The sequence below is a fragment of the Alligator mississippiensis genome, chromosome 1 (genome assembly GCF_030867095.1).
Source record: "Alligator mississippiensis isolate rAllMis1 chromosome 1, rAllMis1, whole genome shotgun sequence".
NCBI lineage: Eukaryota > Metazoa > Chordata > Crocodylia > Alligatoridae > Alligator > Alligator mississippiensis.
In genome coordinates, this window is record NC_081824.1 from 184,072,426 (window position 1) to 184,093,535 (window position 21,110).

The following is a 21,110-nucleotide window of genomic DNA, read 5'->3' on the forward strand; positions in this document are numbered from 1 at the left end:
CTACTCTCCTTGGCTAGGAAATGACAACTTGGCTTTCTCCCAGATTCTATCATTATTGCTAGTATGCTTTGTTTTGGTGGCAGGGGGTCAGTCTTCTATCTTAAAGAGAACTTCTGATATGTTTGAAGCAAAAAGTAAGCCAGTGCACTGTTGTCTTAATGGTCTTGCAAATGCTAGTCCAAAGATAAGTTAGGCCAGATAGAAAATCGAAATTTAAGTGTCCTTTTGAGCAGATCTGTGTCAGCCTCGTGCTTGTCCACCTTTTTGTGGAAGTTTGGATTTGCATTGTGATGTCTTCTGAAGGGTTTAATGGTGGTGCAGGAGTTCACTGGCAATATGTCGGAAGGATCTAACAATGGGAACAGACAGGCTGAGTTCATGTGAATGCAATAATCGGGCCAAAAGAAGCATAAGTGAGCTAACATCGCTGGCAAAACTTTATAAGCAAACTGAATTTGGGATGGAATTTTTTGGAGGAGTGGGGGAAAGAGTCTGTCAGATTGCCCACATAAAATGCTTAAATATTTATTGAAAGATATTTTCCCTCAAACTTCTGTGCGCTGCTGTAGTTTGAATCACTTAGAGATAATTTAGACTGCATATTTATTCTGTTGTTTTCATCTGTATAGGCTGGGACTTGAAGCTAAAAAAGAAGAAAATCTTGCTGATTGGTTCTCTCAGGTGAGTTTGTATCTTTTTTTTTTTAATTGAAGATTTTTTTTCCCTTCTATTCTGAATTATCAAATATGACTTAATAAAGGTCTGTCTTAAGGTGTTACTGTTACAAACATTTTTTGGTAGTTTCTGGACAGCTCATTCTAAATGCTGAGTAAACATACAAAGCTGTAAAGTCTTGGCTAAGTGAACATTTTTCATTAAATATATTCTAAAGATGAAATAAGAGCTTGATAGATTTTACAGTCAGTTTGAATCAAGATTGTGACAGTTTAGAACAGACTTCTTCACATCTGCTGCTAGGTTTTTTTTTTATGTGAAAATTGTTTTGACCTTTATCCAGCTTTTCAAGTAGTATTATTACTTTCGAGTAGTAATATAAAGTAAGATAGAATCCATCAAAGACAAACACCCAATTACCGGTGGGGGCACATTTCTCACAGGAGGGCCACTCTCTCTCCAATCTCTCAGTCCTGATCGTCAAGGGAAATTTACACAACACTTCCCAGAGACGAGCCTATGAGCTCCATTTCATCAACCTGCTGGATACTAGAGATCAGGGACTAAACATAGACATTGGATTTTTGATACATTACAATCTGCCTGGCAACTGACTCCCCAGCCCAGCCCCTGGCTTCTTTACTTTTCATTCCATCCAGAAAGAGCACACACCGACTGCTGCAGCTTCCTTAGCCTGACGAAGGGTTTTTGAACCCGAAAACTTGCTTAATAACTATTCTCCAACCATTTGGGTTGGTCTAATAAAAGATATCAAATTCACCCAAGGAACCTTGTCTGCCTATAAAGTAAGATGGAAATTTGAGGTGCATTGGAAAGGGGGGGGGATGGGACCTTAATACTTTACTAATTTATGGCTAATGAGGTAGATTTCAAAGTTGTCAATGGTGCCATTCACTAACAGCAAAATATAAATAGTGTGTTTTTATAATTATAAGCCAGACATTATTTATAAATTATAAGCTCATTTGATCATAGAGGTTAGTTGATTTACCTTTTCTCGTAATGAAGCTTAGTTATGTGTGTAGGCATTTCAATTAAGTTTCAATAGGTTTGTTTTTTCCTTAAATGCTGATTAGCTTCTTGAGACAGGTATACAGTCAGGGCTTGAATTACTGTAATGCTTTCTTTGTGCATTTAATTGGAACTTTTAATAACTTCAAAGGTGATCACAAAATCAGAGATGATTGAATACTACGACGTGAGTGGCTGCTATGTTCTTCGTCCGTGGGCTTATGCGATCTGGGAAGCCATCAGAGATTTCTTCGACACTGAGATAAAAAAACTTGGTGTGGAAAACTGCTATTTCCCTATGTTTGTGTCTCAGGCTGCACTAGAGAAAGAAAAAACTCATATAGCTGACTTTGCCCCCGAGGTACATTTCAAAATTCTGTTAAATTTAGTGAGAGTGGTGTTAACGTTAAAAAGCAACAACGTGCCTGCCAATTTAAGTGTGTGGGTGGGTGATGACTGTAAGCTGTGCAGGCAATTTCTTTTACTGTTGCCATTATAGCTTTAGGTCAGAGGTCAGCAACCTGTGGCCTATGAAGCAATTTTATCTGGCCCACACAGCTGGTGGGTGGGGGGAGGCAATGCTTCCGCAGTATTTCTGTGGCACAGGCTTTACCTATATAGAGCAGGGAAAAGCAGAGTTGGCAGAACTGCAGTGGGAGGTGGGAGAATCAGCAGCTCCGGCTATGTTGCTAATGGTGTGGGCTGGATTGGAAGTAGCCTGTGCTTGAAGCTAAGTTTCATTTAAAATGGCCCCCCACTGCAAAATGTTGCTGACCCTGTCCTTTAGGTAATGATAAAAAATGCAAGAAGTTATATTTCTGTAGGCTTTTTTATAAGGTATTTGGAGGAAACTGAGGGTACATTTGCATAAAAATGAAGGGATAGACAGGAACATCTGTAAATGTCCATCTGTCTGTCTGGGTTTCTTGTGGAGTTATTTTAATGTAACTAAGATTTCTTTATATTAGGATGTCCATAGCCTCAGAGAGAGGATCTTTTTCATTTGAATTGAAATAGACCAAGGTGAAGGAATTTTTTTTTCTTTAAAAAAAAAAAAATAGGTTGCTTGGGTTACCAGGTCTGGCAAAACTGAACTGGCTGAGCCAATTGCTGTACGTCCTACAAGTGAAACAGGTAAACTAAATTGTGCTGTAAATTTTTAGAATGAGTAGCTAATACTGCATCACTTGAAGTTCTTTCTAGGAAATCCTGCCTAATGATCACCAGTTGGGATGAAGAAAAGTGTTTCGTTTTGTTTCCCCCCCTCCCTCCCCCCCCATAATAATTCATGAAGGTCTTGCATGTGCAAAACCAAGATATGTTAGCTGTGGTGGAGAACCACGCTAATGTAGTTATACTTCTGGCTAGCTCATTCAGAAGTGTTTTGCATACAAATCACTGAATTTGTATTTTGTGAATCTAGAGGTATTTTAATTGTTCTAGCCTAGGGGTGTCAAACTCATTCATGGGTCAGGCCCATGGATCCTCCTGCTTCCTACTCCTCTCCCATGCCAGATTTAGCCCCTGCAGTGCCTGCTCTGGGACCTGCATTGTGCATAGCCCCTGCCCAAACTAGTCCAGGATCCACACCACAGGCAGCATATACCCGCTTTCCTCCCCCCATCTGGTCTGGAGCTGTTCTGTATGCAGGCGCAATCCTGGACCAGGTGGGGAACACCATATATGGCACATGTCCCAAGGCCCTGCATGTAGGCTCAGTCTGGTGGCATGTGGGTGAACTTGTACCTATTTGGAAATTTGTTCAAGGGGAACAAAAATGTGGAAGTTCAATCCGTATAAGATGTAAAGCTCCATTGTGCTTATGATGTAACAAAAAAAATAGTCTTAGATGTTTCTGGTTGGAAAAAGAGCCAAAGAACGTTTTTTCTTTTTCTTTTACAGTTATGTATCCTGCCTATGCAAAATGGGTACAGTCTCACCGAGATCTTCCTATCAAGCTTAATCAGTGGTGCAATGTAGTGGTAGGTCCAGCATGCACACACTTTCGTTAGTCAGCCATTTCATTTTGTTCGTTCGTTCGTTTGTTTTTCAAGTGGAACAACTCTTATTAATAAAAATGACATTGGCCATAAATGATTCAAAGTGTATTAGGACAAACATAAGAAAAAAGATGAAATTCAAATAATAAAATACTGTTGTAATTCTTAATCTATTTGCATTATGTTGTGTAGCATGTCATTAAATAGCCAGTGAAATATTAATGACTTTGCCTTGCTTTCAGACTGAAAAGCTAATATGCATCTAGTTTTTTTAAACTCGATTTTTTTCCAGTGTGGTACAAGTGAAAAACGGAGCTTCTGAGCAATGATGTTTATAATGATTATATATTTTTTTTAAACATTTAAAAATTAAATTAATAAAACTGAATTTTAATTGAATTTCAAGTCACCTTTTCTCTTGCAGCGTTGGGAGTTCAAACATCCCCAGCCCTTCCTCCGCACTCGTGAATTCCTTTGGCAGGAAGGACACACCGCATTTGCCACTCATGAAGAAGCAGCAGAGGAGGTAAAAAACACCGAATGCTTAACTATTTCTCATCTTCTTTTAGAAAAACTTGTCAGGTCCATCCAGTTCAAGTGACTCTTGCATTTTCATCTGCATTTTGAACCGCCTGCCTGTTAAATTAGCTCAATTTAACTTCCATTTATTGCAAGGTAGAGCAAACACCCAAAACAGCAAAAGCAGATCAGTTGTCCCCGCTCTGCCACTTTAAGTACAATTCATCTGTCTATAGTCTTAAGCTTTTTGTACGGTACATATTGCATACTTCAGCTAGGGAACATGTCTTGGAAATAAGATTTTGAGTTACGTTTTCTTGGTCTACAAATGCATGACTGACTAATAATCTAAGACAGGGTTGGCAACAGTTTTGGCAAGTGCCAAAATTGCCCCAGCTTCCACCCATGCCTCGACTTGAAGTGCCAGAGATGGGGGAGCTGCAAGGGGCCCGATCCTCATTGCTGGCAGTGGCTGCATGCATGCCTCTGGATGGATGGCAGGGGAGGGGCCAGGGTTGCGCTGCCCCAGCCCCTTCCCTGCCCTGTGCTGCAAGCCGCATGTGCACCTGTCACCTGAGCTAGTGCCAGGGCACTGACTCTGTTGCAGCTGTGCATGTACCTCTAGGCAGATGGTGCAGGAATGAGTGGGATTGTGCTTCCCCAGCCCCTTCCCTGCCATGCGCTGTGAGGTGCATATGCACCCGCTGCTGCCATGGAGCCAGTGCTGGGGCTCTGGAGTCCGGTACAGCTGTTTGCAGCCTCCCAGCTACCTTCCACAGCTGGCCCAGGCTCTAGGCAGCTGTAGCAGGCAGCTGGAAGGCTGCAAACAGCTGTGCTGGGCTCCACAGCCCCAGCTCCATGGCAGTGGTGACAGCTGGACACATGCCTCTGGGTGGATGGTGGAGGAGGAGCCAGGGTTGCACTGCCCCAGGCCTCTTCCCAACCATGATTCCAGAGGTGCATGCACAGCTGCCATTACCATGAAACTGGTGCCAGGGCTGCGGAGCCCTATGTAGCTGTTTGCAACCTTCTGGCTGCAGCCGGCCTGGGCTCTGGGCAGCTGCTGGGAGAAGCTGCCCAGAGTCTAGGTCAGCTGTGGTGTGCCAAGGAAAATGGCCTTATGTGCCATGCTGTCTAGCACACATGCCAGGGGTTGCCGATCCCTGCTCTAAGATAAATTAAAGTAAGCAAGGGAAACTTCAAGTAACTGTCAGCCGTCCTCAGCTTAAAATATAGTTTTCATGGAAAATGAAAGAAGCACTGTGGTTTGTAATACTTGAAAAGTTGGTTGGATAAAAACATTTAAATAGGGAATGGTCTTGAATCAAGTTCAAATCCAATGATTCTGCAGGCTGGATCCGACCCATGGGCCTTAGGTTGGTAACTCCTGGGTTAGATGACCTAGTAGCATCAGTTTGTTGAATTTCCAGTTCCTAGATTCTTCCCATTCTGGATAATACCTTTACAACCAATTCAAGCTGTCTTTCATGAAGCACCTATGTAGATGTTTGAAGAGAAGCATAACAAATACAGAACACTATAATTACCATTTGGAGCTTACAGTATGCATATTGATTAAGTTTATTAACTACAGCACAATGTTTTGTTTAATCTTGTTTTGTTTCTTAATTTTTCTGCCCTTTAATCTAGAATACAATGGTATTCTTCTTCTTTTTCTCTTTTTTTTTAGACAGAAACAGGATGAAGGTTTCATTTGTCAGTAACATAGTGGTATAAAACAAACATTGCAAAACCAGGAAATTCAGAATGTGATCTTAAAGAAATCCAGACAACCTTCATTCTGCCCTATAGCAACATCTAGCAGTAGCCATACACTTTTATCTATTGGTGCTTACTGTTTCATGTGAGATGTTAATTAAAGACCTGTTTTATTTTTCCTTTCACTCATGTCCCTTGAGGGCACAGTTCACACCCCGAGATTTTTAATTGGGTTGCCTTTCTTTTAAATTAAGATTAAACCCTAAATTTCCTGGGTAATGCTTGTTTATACTGTTAAGTTACTCGTATGTTTTTCCAATCTTAATTCTGTTTCACAGTAGTTTTTCTTTTGGGGAATTCCTTTTTCACTAAAGTTTTCATAGATTTTTAGTACTAAAAGAAACCAAAGAGAATTTTACCTTGTGTACTATACCTCCTTCTTAATATTAGCTGTTGTTTCAAGCTTCCTGTCTCTAGTCAGGCTGTTTAGTTCTCTGTTTGAACCCCAAAAGCAGAGCAACAATTTGGGCAGAGAAAGGAGATCAGAGTGGCATTCAGAGAAGTTGTGGGGCTAGTTTCTGGCATGCTTGCTAACAAGATTGGTCCCTACTAATGTAGGGTATCCGTAGTCGGTTCTTGTTGGTCTCTTTGCTATGCTGTTTTAGCAGTTTTCAAACTGAAGTGTTTTCTTATTGTCACCATTCAAATGCGTACCCTTCAACATTTCCTTCATCAACAAAGGCTTGTAATCGGCCCCATGATTTAATGGAGTGTAAGGATGGAAGCAGGGCTTGTATGTCTAGTAGGCTGTTAGCTGCTACTCTTTCCATGATTTCTAAAGTTTTTGTCTTTTGAGTGAAAGCACTATTAAACTTTGGGTGCAGGCACTCTGCAGCAATTTGACTTTACTCTGGGGTAAAACTGGAGCACATACTTGATATGCCTACAGTGCAGTCTTACACCATCAGTATAAGTCACTCCACTCAGGGTTGAAATGGCCTTTGAAGTAAGGAATCTCTCTACACTGGTGTACCAGCCGTGTCACTTGTGAACTGGTCTGTTTCATTCTGATGGGTAGCTGTTTTTTCCATGCAAAGTGGCTTTGTGCCACCCAGAGGCCTGATGTTGTAATAGCACGTACTGCACTCAGCTAGCTCTGGAGTGCAGCTTGTGCATTTGCTCCTTCCTTTGGAATGCAATGTGGGGTGAATTGCTCCATAGTAACCACGCTATTTACATACCCTTTGGCCTTCCTAACAGCCCAAGCTCAGCATTTAACAGAGTAATGAACTTTGAGTCCTAAAAAAGTTAAGTGATTTTTTTAGCCAGGGTGCCATGGCACCACTGTCAAGTGTGCAGACGTGATTCACAAGAAACCTAGAGTTTTCAGATAGGATTCCATAGTGTTAAAAACATTCTGACCTGTTGTTATCTTTCTGAGTTCTTTGCAACAAAAGAATTGGTCTAATATTTTTCTGTAGTCAAAAAAAGGGAAAACTAAGAACTGGCATTTTCTGAGGAACTCCTTGAGTCTAAAAAGATTGAGAAACACTGACCTAGTTAATTGATGCAGTATGGCACATTTAAGGTTCAGGTCAGAGCAGAGTGGGATATACCTACTGACAGTTGAGTTGAATGTTATTACTTTGTGTAAGCAGAAATTCAGAGGAGGTGTGGGAAAGTAAGTGTGACTTGAGGTAGGGCTATCAAAAGCTTGCTCTTGAGGAAGGGGCTATGTTAGGGAGACTAGCACTGTTGAAGGGGAAGGTTTTATTTAAAAAAATAAAGAGGAATTCTATACTCTGGGGGGAGAGAAGACTAGAAAGATTTTAGGACTTCAAAACAATCTCACTCTGGTGATATTTTTAGTGGAAAAAGTTTTAGTAATTTTAAACTGAAATAAAGTTTAAACATTTTTGTTTTATAACAGGTATTACAGATTCTTGATCTGTATGCTAGAGTATATGAAGAATTCTTAGCAATACCTGTTGTGAAAGGAAGAAAAACTGAAAAAGAGAAATTTGCAGGCGGTGACTATACAACAACAGTGGAGGCATATATATCTGCTAGTGGAAGAGCTATCCAGGTAAAACATAAATTTTCACCATTTTTTTTTTTAAAAAGCCCCGTCCTTCTGTGCCTTAGTGATCAGTTTAATGCAGTCATCCTCAGTCTCTAGCCTACAGGCTAAATGCAGCAAGCAGAGCCATCATATCTGGCCTGCAGGGCTTTCCCACAGGTCTTGAAATTTCGCAGTAGGGGACTAGTGGCTATTAATATGGCCACTCTCTGCCTCCCCTGTATCTGGATTAGGATTGGATTGTGCTCCCTTTCCTTCCCCCACTCTTACTGCCCCTCAGAGCTGGGTCAAACTCCTTTCCTGTGCATGGCTGCATTGGGGCCAGCCTGCCCCACACCATGCCTGCCCCAGGTGCCAGATTGAGGCCACCAGCTGGATCCAGCCCACAGACAGACCAGGCACTGCCCATTCAGCTTGCAAGGGAAAAAGGTTGAGCATTACTGATTTAACTTTTTCTCAAACAGAATTTTCTGTGTGCATCTTTCAGGGAGCAACATCCCATCATCTTGGGCAGAATTTTTCTAAGATGTTTGAGATTGTGTTTGAGGATCCCAAGAAGCCAGGCGAGAAACAGTTCGCTTATCAGAACTCTTGGGGCATTACAACTCGGACCATTGGTGTAATGACCATGATTCATGGAGATAATATGGGGCTGGTACTGCCACCTCGGGTAGCTTGTGTTCAGGTGGGTAAAAACAGTTTGTTTAACTTGTTCAGACAGGAGAGGGGGAAAAAAGTTACTGTCTTATATATTTTATATTGGCTACTTGATGAAAGGAACTCTTAAATAGATTAATCTATGAATCTGTACATGTAGAAAATTGCTTTTTAGAGTGTGCAGTTTGTACGCAGAAATATATTGGATTAGTATTAAAGTAGTTCTAGAGTCTAGCTTCTTGTGACAGACAAACTGGGCATATTAAATCTCATGTTCATCCAAAACAAAATGTATTTATAATGTTTGAGGCAGGAGGGAGTTAAAAAAACCAAAAACTTGCTTTGTAAAGTGCCACAAACTTTTTTTTTCTTTTTTCCTGTTAACTGTCTATATGCTTTGTTTTTTCTTTGGTCTTGTATATTAAATGAATTAGAAACACATGCTTGCTGTAAATTTTTACTTGTATTATGTTGTAGGTTATAATTATTCCTTGTGGCATCACAAATTCACTTTCTGAGGAAGACAAAGATGCCCTGCTGAAGAAATGCAGTGACTACCTTAAGAGGCTGCTCAGTGTTAATATTCGTGTCCGTGCTGACTTAAGAGACAATTATTCACCTGGTTGGAAGTTCAATCACTGGGAGCTAAAGGTAAAATTCTTTTCAGTAAATCTGTGTATTTTCAGTAATGTGTGTATTTTTTGATTTCTGCATTTTCTGTACTTTCTACAAGCATACATTTTCAGTAAATAGAAAAAAGCTAATTGTTATCACAGCAGTAGTTGTGTCATCTCTTAAAGACTTCTGCTTCTTGCAAAATGAAAGATGTTTTCTGAGACCAGTTCTCACCTTGCTGGAGATGATTACCTTAGACAAGAGAGCTAAATAACTTTACCGGCTGGTGAACATGGAGAATGAAACGGGTGTAACAGGGCAGTTCAGTCCCTGAGGCAGCACTGGTGTGCAGGGCAGTGGCAGATTCTGGCTGACGCCAGCAGCAGTGGCAGCCATTATTTTATTCCTTTTTGCACACAATCCCTCTCCCCCTCGCAATATCAAGTCTCCTCATGGGGTTGCTGCCTTAGCTGTTCCCTCTTCATAATGAAGAGGTGGGGGAGATGGTTGCATGCCTGCACCATGTCAGTTTAAAAAAAAAAAAAAAAAAAAGACCAGCTGCTAAGAATATCGTAGGTAGTGGGATAATATGATGCCCTATGATACTGTAGCTCAGTTTCAATTAGCGTGCCATTATACCCTCAGGTGCCATAAGATCCTTTTAAAGGTGCCATGTAATAATAACACTGTTAGGTGTCCGTACACTGGGTATGATTCACACGATACTCAGAGATTTCAAATATGAATGTGTAGTGCCAAAAGCATTGCATCCTGTTGTGGTTTTTCTAAGTTCTTTGCAGCAGAAGAATTACTCCGTTATTTTTCCGTAATCACGTGAAGGCTAAAAGCTGACATTTTCTTTGGGTGCCTTAAATCCAGCGAGATTGAGAACCACTTTTGTAGCTGAACAAACTGAAAAATTTGCAATGGCCTTATAGTACCACAACAGAAAGAAGCCTTTCTGTTTTACAACAAAAAGCTCAAATATTGTAGTGAAGGTAGCTTTAGAGGCTTTGTAAGTATAGCAGTGAAGAACAAGGTATTTAAAGCGGAGCGAGTAATTTGGAGTAGAATGAACAATGAAGGAGTTACAACCCAGTAGCATTATTTGTGTTTTTCATATTTTTATCCAGAGTTTGAAGTTTACATAAATATTCAAATGCTAACCTCCAGATCAAAGCTTTCTGTTAAAGGTCTTGAAAAGCTCCTATTACAGGTAGAGAAACAATGTGGGTACATTTTATTATTATTTTAAAGCCTTCTATTTTGAAGGAGCTATAATAAATCAGTTGGTGGTCCTGAAATTTCAATAGGTTGCTTATTACCTCAGTTTGCAACCTTACTATATTCTGATATACTTTAAAATGTGCATTTATAAATTGTTTATAAATGCATCCTTAATTTAAAATGTGACTGAAAATGTCATGAAATGTCATAAAAATGCATATTTAAAATATGATATTAAGTTCCTTTGGAGAAGTGAGAGACTTAACATTTGAGAGTTGAGGATTCTTGTTCTTTCTGTTGAGAACTGCAGTAATGGACAAAACTGATAAATACTTGTGTGAATACTTTCAATCATTAAAATGAAAGGATAAAAGCTAGTATTGTATGGTATGCATGGATACCCCACAGACTTTCACATTTGGCTCTGTTTATATCTTTGACTTTCACAGTATTAATTGTATGAAATTATGCGATACATAATTTATCATTCTCTTTATTTGCAATAATGGGAGAATTTCAGCCTCAAGTTTCGACACAAGACTATCAGAACATGAAAACTATATAGTTTTAAGACACCACAACTTACAGGAAAACTGTACTTATTTTGCCACTGTAACTAGAAGTTAGTAGAGTAAGAAGTTGTGTAGTTTTTTCACCAAGAACCTGTGGAACATGTGAAGGGGGATTTATATTTAGTTTTAAATGATAATTATTGAGCTTTGTCTTGGGAGGCACAGCTTTTTGATGACTTTGGATTTTTTTATATTGTATAATAATGGAGCCAAACTGTACTAAGTACCATTACGATTACATTGTGCTAGTCACTATGCAGACATTGAGATATACAATTCTTTCTGAAGCACTGCACACCCTTAAGAACTTATGCTCTAAGGGGTACAATTTGTGAGACTCCTGTAAAGAGATTTTCATGTAAGACAGGGCTTCAGGGGTTTGTGGTGGCTTCTTTAATCCTTTCACTGCGCTGCTTGCTATTCTCAGAACAGAAAGATATAGCTGCTACATATTTTCCTCAGAATATGAAAATGGCAGGTTTTGGAAGTGATGAAACTAGTGAATATTCTTATTAACAGTTTTCAAATATGCTTGTTTATAGCATCTACCTGTAGCTTCTATCAATAATTTGCAACAGCAAATTTTGCTTTAAAAATAGGCCTTCCTGCAATTTCGAAAGTAGCTAGTCCTAAGGTGAGGAAGTCTGTTTTGTACACTGAATATCAAGAAGGTCCAGAATATGAAGTGAATGGAAAGCCAGGACAAAAGTTATCTTACATGATGTTGTAAGTACAGTCAGTTTTTCACTTGCAACAGGGGCAACAATATTTTGACATTTGGCAGCAGGCTAAAGGAAAAAAGAAACTGCTGTCCTAAATGAAAGGGCAAGTACAACATGTGCCTGTTATGAAACATCCACCTAGCTGGAGAGGGATGTAATGAATTATTGCACTAGACTAGTAAAAAGTACAGCTATAAAATGTTCCTGAATGGGAACAAACTTGGGTTCCTGTGCGTTTAACGGGATTTAAAGTTAGTCTTTGTCATGAAGTTTAAAAAGTATGAAAACGTTATGAAACAAAGACATATCTTTATGTCTCTCTGTTCTAGCACCATCAAAATTAATACTTGTGCAACTTTAATAGAACTAGTTTACAGACTTGCTGCTCAAATGTGTTTTGCCACGTTAGGATTAGAAGGTATCAGTGATTTGAAAAACACAGTTATATTAAATCTAAATTAGTAACACTTTTATTTAAAATTTGAAGAATTAATCTGATTCACCAGGTATGGCAACTATCTCCCAGTTAAACTAGCTAACATCATTTTGAATAATTTTTAAAACTGTTTTAATATGGCTTTCATATCGGTATATATAGGGCCTCCAAGATAACAAGACAAGGTTCTTTGGGTGAATCTGATATCTTTTATTAGACCAACTTAAATAGTTGGAAAACAATTATTAAGGAAGAGCACATGCCAACTGCTGAAACTTCCTTAGCCTGACGAAGGGTTTTTGAACCCGAAAGCTTGCTTAATAGTTGGAAAACAATTATTTGAGTTGGTCTAATAAAAGATCTGATTCACCCAAAGAACCTTGTCTGCCTATGTCCTTAGACCAACACGGCTACAACCTACGCGCCTCCAAGATAACAAGGCATTTAAGTCAACATCCGCATGAAAAAATAATGGCAGGGTATAGCAAGTTGGTGGATGTGTCTGAGAGAATTTAAATATGTTTTTAGAAGTAAATATGCTCAGGTTTTTTAGATTCTGACAAGCAGTACTCTTCATGTAGTCTGGCCTCTGCGCTTTTTTTTTTTTAACATACTATTCTACCAGTTCCTTTTTGTTTCTTCTGATCGTGGAGACGAAACTGCCTGTACAGGTTTCCTTCACTTTATGCTGTATGTGCTTTCGTGGAAAATGGTGCATAACTCAAATTCGCATAAAAGGAACCCACTTTACAATATAACAAATAGGGATACTTTCCAAGACCCCAACTGTACTAATGTGGCGTCACGCTGCTTCCAGGGCAGCTGCAGCTCCAGAAGCACAGGCCCCAGCTGCCCTGAGCAGTGGCTGTGGGCGTTGCTGCCGGGAGGCTTCATGGCTCACAGCTCTTGGGACACCGGGCTGCAGGGGCCGGTGCTGCAGCCCTGTCCAGGCACCACTATCCAGGTGGCTCAGCCTCCCCCAAATAACGTTTTCTTTCTTTGCCTATGGCATCACTCCCACAATGCACCACACAAAGCAGCTGACTGCAGGCTTCTACTGCACCAATCGCATAAGAGTGAATTTACCTTGCATATAATGAGTTTTGGTATAAAAAGGATTACTGCATAGGAGTGAATTCACACCTACAGAACCTGCATAAAGTGAGGGAAACCTGTAATTGAAAGCAGACTGCTAGGGCTACGTAACTGGTCATGATGATACTATTTGAGCACAAGTAAAACTTGGGAGTTTTATATTTCTTGAAGATATGCGAGAGCTTAACACCTTTGGTAGGTAAACTGCCCAAATCACAATAATTTATTTCTTCTGTACCAGTCTGCTGACAGCACAAATTTAAAATCATTGTTTTGGATTTTAGCTAGAAAATTGAGGCTTTGACATGCTGAGGTGCTTACTTTTTATTCTTGGGTTCACGATCAGGACAGTTTCCATTTGGCCTTTATTTACTCTATATCTGTACCATACTACTTTGCAATTTGCCATAATAGTTCCTATCTACCATCCGTTTCAACATTGCATGCAGATGCTACTCTAAATAGGAGTATAAATAAGTACCTTTAGTCAAGGAGATTTTAGGAGATTATGAAGTACTACATGAGACTGCCATTGCTTCCATAATTATAACATACAGTGTCATGTGCAAAGGAGTCGCAACATTTTTTTTTAGTTGTTTCAAATGGTTCATGATAGAGGAGTCTAGAATAGGTAAAGGTGCAGTTTACAAAGGTGCAGAAACAATCTCAAAGCTTAAGTTTGCTCTAGTCTTGACTACTTCCAAGTGTTAGAGTAGCCATATAATTCCCTTGCTAGTTATATCAATGTGTTTAAGAGGAATAAATAATGCTTAATGTAAATTGACTCCAGATTGAAATAAGAGTGTTAACAGCAACAGATGAAGAAAGTCTTACTCTTCTGAAATTGACTGGTTCCGCTATCTATTTGTAATACAATAATCTAATGTGTAGAAATAAAGATAAACTCTTTGTTTTTGCTTCCAGGGTGTTCCAATTAGGCTGGAAGTGGGACCACGAGATATGAAGAACCATCAGTTTGTTGCTGTCAGAAGAGACACAGGACAGAAGTTGACATTTGCTGAACATGAGGCAGAGGATAAACTCAGCCAGATTTTGGAGGAGATCCATGCTAACCTTTACAACAGGTTAGACTACAGGAGAAATTTAAATCATTCAGCATATGTGACTGACTTGACTTTATTTTTGCTGAAGAGGAGATTTCCTCATCTCCTTTAGATTTAACTGGGGAAGAGAGTCTTCTTCATCTTGCCCTTCTCTGTTCAGGACACCTTTTTATTATTCTGTCGTTCCCACCTTCCACCTGCCCCCCCTTCTCTCCCCTTCAGTTAGTGTTTTTAATTAGGAAATCTTCTCAACTAAGACCCCTCTTGAAAGTGCTATGGTGAAGGTATTTGTCTTGTGTGTGTCAATGCTCTCTTCACTCTGTTTTAGTCCTGCCATGTACTGCAAATGTCTCTCCTTTAAAATAAATAAATAAATAAAATACCAACAAGGCTTTTCCTTCCACCCTAGCTTTATAGTCTGGGCACCTTGCAGCTACCTTTGCTGTACTCACTAGAACAGGGGTGGGCAAAATGCGGCCCAGGGGCTGGATGTGGCCTGCCAGGCCATTCTATCCGGCCTGTGCGGCCCCTAAAAGGTTTAGAAACTTAATATTTATCTGCCCTGGGCTGCCTATCATGCAGCCCTCGATGGCTTGCCAAAACTCAGTAAGCAGCCCTCTGGCCAAAATAACCGCCTGCCCCTGCACTAGAAGGTAATGTTTGTCCCTCTTGCAGCTCAAACAGTGCCTCTTCCCTGTTCCTTGGGCTTATGTGCTAGTGTGGTAGAATCTCCTGCAACCAGGAGAGGAGGATGTCTTTAATTTGTCTTTTAGGTGCAACAACTGTAAACTGGAAAATATCCTGATTTTTAAGGCATTGATTGTACTTATAATTCCTTTTCCGTGTGTAATTTTTCTTCTCCAACTCTTAGCAAACTTTTTTCAATTGGTAACTCCTTGTTGTAGAAGTGTACTTACTTGATTTAATTAATTTTTTTTTTTAGAGCATTTGAAGACCTGAAAAATCACATGGTGGTGTCTAATGATATGGATGACTTTCAAAAAGAACTTGATTCCGGAAAGGTAAAGAAATTCCCTTTTGAACTTCAGTACCAAGTGTCTTTTGACATAGTTAAAATAATATACAGGTTTCCCTTGCTTTATGTGGGTTCTGTATGTGTGAATTTGCTCTTATGCGATGACCCTTTTTATACCAAAAATTCATTATATGCAAGGTAAATTCACTCTTATGTGATTGGTGTGGTGGAAGCCCACAGTCAGCTCCTTTATGCGGTGCGTTGCATGAGTGACATGCGCCAAAATATAGTCTTCTGTGTGGATCTGTGCTCCTCGCTCGTCTGCCACGTGTGGTTTTTGTAGCTGCCATCCTCATTATGACAGTGCCCTGTGCTTGTGTGTATTCTGCTGTTGCTGAGTACCAAAATTGTCCTGTAAAAGTGGTAGAAATGGGTCTCGGGGTCAGTATAGTTGAGGTCTTGGAACATATCCCTATTGGTTACATTGTAAAGTGGGTTCCTTGTATGCAAATTTGAGTTATGCACCACTATCCAAGAACACATGTACAGCATAAAGCGAGGGAAACCTGTACAATTTTTCTTATACTTTAGAGGCCAGTTAAGTATCTGGTGCCTAAAAAAAATGCTGGGTTACTATTTTAAAGGGAGCTATCTGGTGTTTTTAATCAAACTACTTCTATCACCAAGTGTAATGTTTTAATGGAGATTGGCTAGAATTGTAACTTCTCAAATCCTCCAGTGCTGCTTGTTATCCCCTATGTTCAAATGTAGTTTTGATTAATAAGATTTTCTAAGATACTAGTATTTAAAATATTATTTATTCTTGCATAGGTAATAAGGCTACATAAGGTAATCTGAAATGCCTGTTACCTGTCCCGCAGCACTTTAAATAAGTATACTGCTTTTTCAGCAGGAAGTAGCCATAGATCTTAATACAAATACCTTATTCAGATTAAGATAAGCTACTGTCATTTTTCCAACACGAGTAGTTGCAAAATAATTACCAAATATCATAGCAAGGTTCCAAGTAAGAGTCCAAAGTACATCCTACTTGCGTCAAAGAAAACTTGCTTTTTTGACCTGGGCAGAAGCCATTGGGTGCATTTAAGAATTGCTGGGCATCAGAAAGTTTCCCAAGTTTAATATTCAGAATAACTGATAATGTAGCAGGATTGACTTCCATTCTTTTTAGAATGCTAAATTTAAGGGAAGTGTTGATAGAGCAGCTGACATGTAGGTTAGAGTATAAAAGTAGGGATGCACTGAAAGATTTTCTTGGCTCATATTGATAGCAGATTATTAGCCATCTATATTGACTGATGCCAATCCAATAACCAACTTACTCTCCATGCTGCTGGGCTGCATTCCTATATCAGTGACATCACTGGCCACAATGGCCAAAAATAGCCGATGGTCAATAATGTTAATTTTTTTTTATCAGTGCCGATCTGATATGCAACCGATATATCGGTGCACTTCTACATAAAAGCAATTCTTAATCAAGAAATGAACCAAATTGTTTTTCACTTGAGATGTCCAGTGAGCTGCCATTGTCTTGATGTTTTAACTTGAAATTCTGTAATCCATCACCTAGCCCATACATTGATAAGTATATTTGAAAATTTACTGAGGAAATTTAAGTAGAATTCCTGCTTAGTGCAATACTTGTTGTGTATTAGCGAGACATAAAGAGAGATTAAGTGATTTGTGTAATGTTAGACATACAGTGGATGAAATGTTTTCTAAGGGCTAGGTATGGAGCCTGTTGGAGTTTATATTATCTAATGATTTTCCATTCACTATAAAATGCACTCTAGTTACCTTATTTAGCCATTTTCTTATTCTTTTTACTCCTGTCCTCCTCCTATTGTTCTTTAACTCAAATGCCTTTGCATTTTTTTAACTTGATTTGTAAACTGTGTAGCAAAAGCAACCGCGTCTGTTCATCAGCTAGCACTTCACAGCCTCATTCATGGTTGTGGTATTGTGCCAAAGAAACAAGATGACCCTCCCTTGAAAAAATAAATTTGCACAAAAATACTGTGCTCCACCTTCTGGTTCTGCAGTGGTATTTCTCTGGTGCACACAGTTTTCAAAGGAAGTTTAGCTTCACTGATCATAGTAGCCGTGGATAAAGACCTTCCTGTGTTTTCTGCATGATGTTGCTTTTGTGTCTTGTGTTCAGACAACATTGAGGTGTTACATAGTCATCCTGTTGTAATATTTACTGTAGGTTTAAGCTGTTTAAAAACCAGCAAACCCAGGTACACTCATATTTTAGGACATGTATTAACCACAGTTAAAATGTATGCCTTGTTCAGAAAATATGAAAATCCTAATGGCTGGAATTTATAATGGGAAGCTTTACTAAGAGTTCTCAATGTGTCCCTTTATACAGTGTAAGAAAGTGTTCTCCTTGCAGTCCAACAGCTTCATAGAGGACTAAATCATTTTCATGAGTAGAAGAAAACTTATTGGTCAGGCCACAGTTGGAGTACCGCATCCAGTTTTGGGCCCCATACTTCAAGAGAGATGCGAACAACCTCGAGAAGGTTCAGAGGAGGGCCACTCATGGTTAGGGGCCTACAGGCAAAGCCCTATGAGGAGAGAGTGAGAGACCTGGATCTCTTCAGCCTCTTCAAGAGAAGGCTGAGAGGTGATCTTGTGGCTGCCTACAAATTAATCATAGGGGGCAGGGAGAGGGGCAGCAAGGAGTAGGAGATGCTGTGTTTACCAGGGCACCCCTTGGAGTAACTAGGAACAACAGCCACAAGCTGATGGAGAGCAGATTTAAGTTAGACCCCGGGAAAAACTTCTTTATAGTAAGGGTTGCCAGAATTTGGAATGGGCTTCCAAGGGAGATGGTGCTCTCCCCTACCCTGGGGGTCTTTAAGAGGAGGCTAGACATGCATCTGGCTGGGGTCATCTGACCCCGGTGCTCTTCCCTACCCAGGGCAGAGTTTGGACTCGATGATCCCTTCTGACCCAAACATCTATGAATCTATAGTATTTTCTTTTTCTTTTAAATATCTGTCTTATAAATGCAAGCAATTTATATGAAGGCAGCAATCACCCTCTTAAAATCTGCTGTGGGTTTATACCAATGCTTTACTAGTTTCATCATTAAGAAACAACTGTTGAACTCTATATTCATGACAGGATGGCTATAAAAGTCCTGTGAATTAAGCTAATATGTCTTCTGACCAAGGAATCACTAGATAGTGTTAGCTGTATAACAGCTGCAGGACTTAGGAGTCTTTCTTTTCAACAAACAGACTGCCTGTTTTAATATCTAACCTGTCCATCTTTCTTTTACATCAGATTGTGCAGATTCCCTTTTGTGGGGAGATTGAATGTGAGGACTGGATCAAGAAAACTACTGCCAGGTAACATAACTGGAAGGAACTTACTTGTCTGAAAACAAAATGTAGTTGAATGTGAAATATTAAAGTAACATTCATTTTACACCATCTGCATAGAATTTTCACTCTTCTAAATACAAAGCAGGCTTTACTCCATCAGCTTCAAACTTTCTACTCCAATAAGTCTGTCTTGAAACTTATTTTTTCTATTAAATCAGATTAATTAAAAATGCTTAAAAAAATTGTTTTTCTTTCTTAGGGATCAAGATCTTGAGCCTGGTGCCCCATCCATGGGAGCAAAAAGTCTCTGCATCCCCTTCAAACCTCTCTGTGAGCTGCAGGCTGGAACAAAATGTGTATGTGGCAAGAACCCTGCCAAGTTCTACACTCTGTTTGGCCGTAGTTACTAAACTGCTAGTGAAAGCACCTTATCTCGGAATTCAGCTTTTTTTAATGAGACTGAAGTATCCCCAGAATTTATCAGTTTTGTGACTTCTTTTTAAAGAATTCGAAAAACAAAGCCATAAACTATAAAAATAAATAAATAAATAAAATAAATCCCCCAGTCATCAGTCCTAGACTAGCAGTAATACACAGACTTTTCTGTAAACATCTCTAATAATAAATATGTATTGTGAGCTATATTGTTTGGTTTTTGTCTTTTTGTCTTGCTCTCAAAGGAAACGATTAGGTATTCTTTGCTTGTTTTAGAGTTTGCTTGCAGGCATCATGTACTGTAACAAAATACAGGCACGTGAGGGAAAATGTAAAATGTTGTAGAGCAGGGCTGGCAGCATGACTTGCAGGTCCGATCCAGCCCGTGGAACCATTTTATCCAGTCCGTGGAGCCCAGGGTCTTCTATGGCCTTTCAGCAGTAGGAGGCTTTGCTTGGGCAGCTGGGAGAGGCAGTGGCACCATGGTGGGTAGCGACGTCTCCAGCTCTGGCTGCATGGGCCAAGTTGGAAGCAGCCTACATTGAGAGCTAGAAGTGGCTATTAAAATGGCCTCTGTTGCAAAACCTTGCCAAGCTCCATTGTAGAGACTACAACTAACCAAGGTCATGGTTAAAGCGTACTGTACAGTGGTGCCTAGGCAGGTGTATTTTAACAGCAAACAATTGTTTAATTTGTAGTGGAGGACTGGAAGCTTGAATTCTAAACCATTAACTTAGTGTGTGCCTTTGTACAAGGGCCTTAACCTGTCTTTCTCCTCTAGGCTGGGAATGAGGTTTACTTGTCTCACAAAAGGTTTAACACAATGTGTAACATTCGTTGTACTTCTGAGTATGCATGTGTTATAAAGAGTAAAGATTTTAGATGATGCTTTCATTTTACCAAGTTCCTCATTATTGGACAGCAGGACAATATCAGTAATTAAAGCAGCCTCTTCTCTCCTCAGATGTCATAAGGGGTAGGGAGATGGAACAGTATCTCCACAGCATGCTCCAGGCCAGGGGACAATTGTAGAGTACTGGTTCAGAAAATGTTTCTTGTAGCACTTTGGTTGGCAGTTGGTCCAGAAGCATTTCTTTTCTATTCCATCTAAACCCTTTCAACAACTGTGGGCAGATTCACCCTTTAGACAGATGTCCAGTCACTATTTTAAAGTAGAACTGTTATTAAATTATGCAGGAATTAATCTCTATTCATGTCAGAAGTCTGTTTGTCCAATAAATGCAGTAATGTCAACAGCCCATTTGGAATAGGGAGAGGCCCCACTGTGCATATGAAGAACCATGGTACCTACCACATTATAAATAAGTTTTTACTAGGGTGCACTGATAAAAATTTTCTTGGATGATACTGATAGCTGATTATTAACAAGCCAGTACTGATCCAATAACTGATTTACAGGAATGCTGCCATGCATTGTGGACAGCACCTTCCTGCAGGTAAGTCTATGGAAGGGTGTGGGGGTGGGGGGGCACATTGAGGCCTTCATGGCGAAGGAGGGAGTGGGGCAGGGGCGGGGGGTGCTGCCCAGCCAGGGCAGTGAATGGGACCTAGGGCTGGGGTGGGGACCAGGATGGAGCCATTGGGTAACTCATCCAGGGGATCAGCATCCCAGTGCTTAAGAATGGCACTGGGGGCGCTTCAACAAAAGCTTGTCAAATGAGTGCCATTTTCACCATTTTTAAGTGGAGCAGAGCTGAGCAAGGTGAAGGTGGATGCATGCTGCACACTGTGAGCTCAGGGCTCTCTGCTCTGCTGCCTTTGTCCCAGGAGCCCCCTCACTGCCCATGGCTCCATCCTGCTCCTCACCCCAGCATCAGGTCCCATTTACTGCCCTAGATGGCCAGTGCCCCCTTTACCCTGCCTCACTCCCTCCCTCACCATGGGGGCCTCAATCTGCCCCTTT

The 21,110-nt window shown here is 40.1% G+C and overlaps 1 protein-coding gene across 2 annotated transcripts in view; it reads left to right on the top strand.

The window, feature by feature from the left end:
- The window catches only part of EPRS1 (glutamyl-prolyl-tRNA synthetase 1), a 55,587-nt gene extending 36,192 nt beyond the window's left edge, over positions 1–19,395 (top strand). For both annotated transcript variants that reach the window (XM_014598077.3, XM_014598078.3), the window contains 12 exons: positions 630–681; positions 1,859–2,068; positions 2,769–2,841; positions 3,610–3,689; positions 4,132–4,233; positions 7,876–8,031; positions 8,513–8,710; positions 9,160–9,333; positions 14,274–14,434; positions 15,357–15,435; positions 18,711–18,775; positions 19,011–19,395. In XM_014598077.3, the coding sequence (XP_014453563.1) occupies positions 630–681; positions 1,859–2,068; positions 2,769–2,841; positions 3,610–3,689; positions 4,132–4,233; positions 7,876–8,031; positions 8,513–8,710; positions 9,160–9,333; positions 14,274–14,434; positions 15,357–15,435; positions 18,711–18,775; positions 19,011–19,161 (1,501 nt within the window). In that variant the 3' untranslated portion in view covers positions 19,162–19,395. The remainder of the gene's footprint in view (positions 1–629; positions 682–1,858; positions 2,069–2,768; positions 2,842–3,609; positions 3,690–4,131; positions 4,234–7,875; positions 8,032–8,512; positions 8,711–9,159; positions 9,334–14,273; positions 14,435–15,356; positions 15,436–18,710; positions 18,776–19,010) is intronic.
- The last annotated feature ends 1,715 nt before the right edge of the window (positions 19,396–21,110 follow it).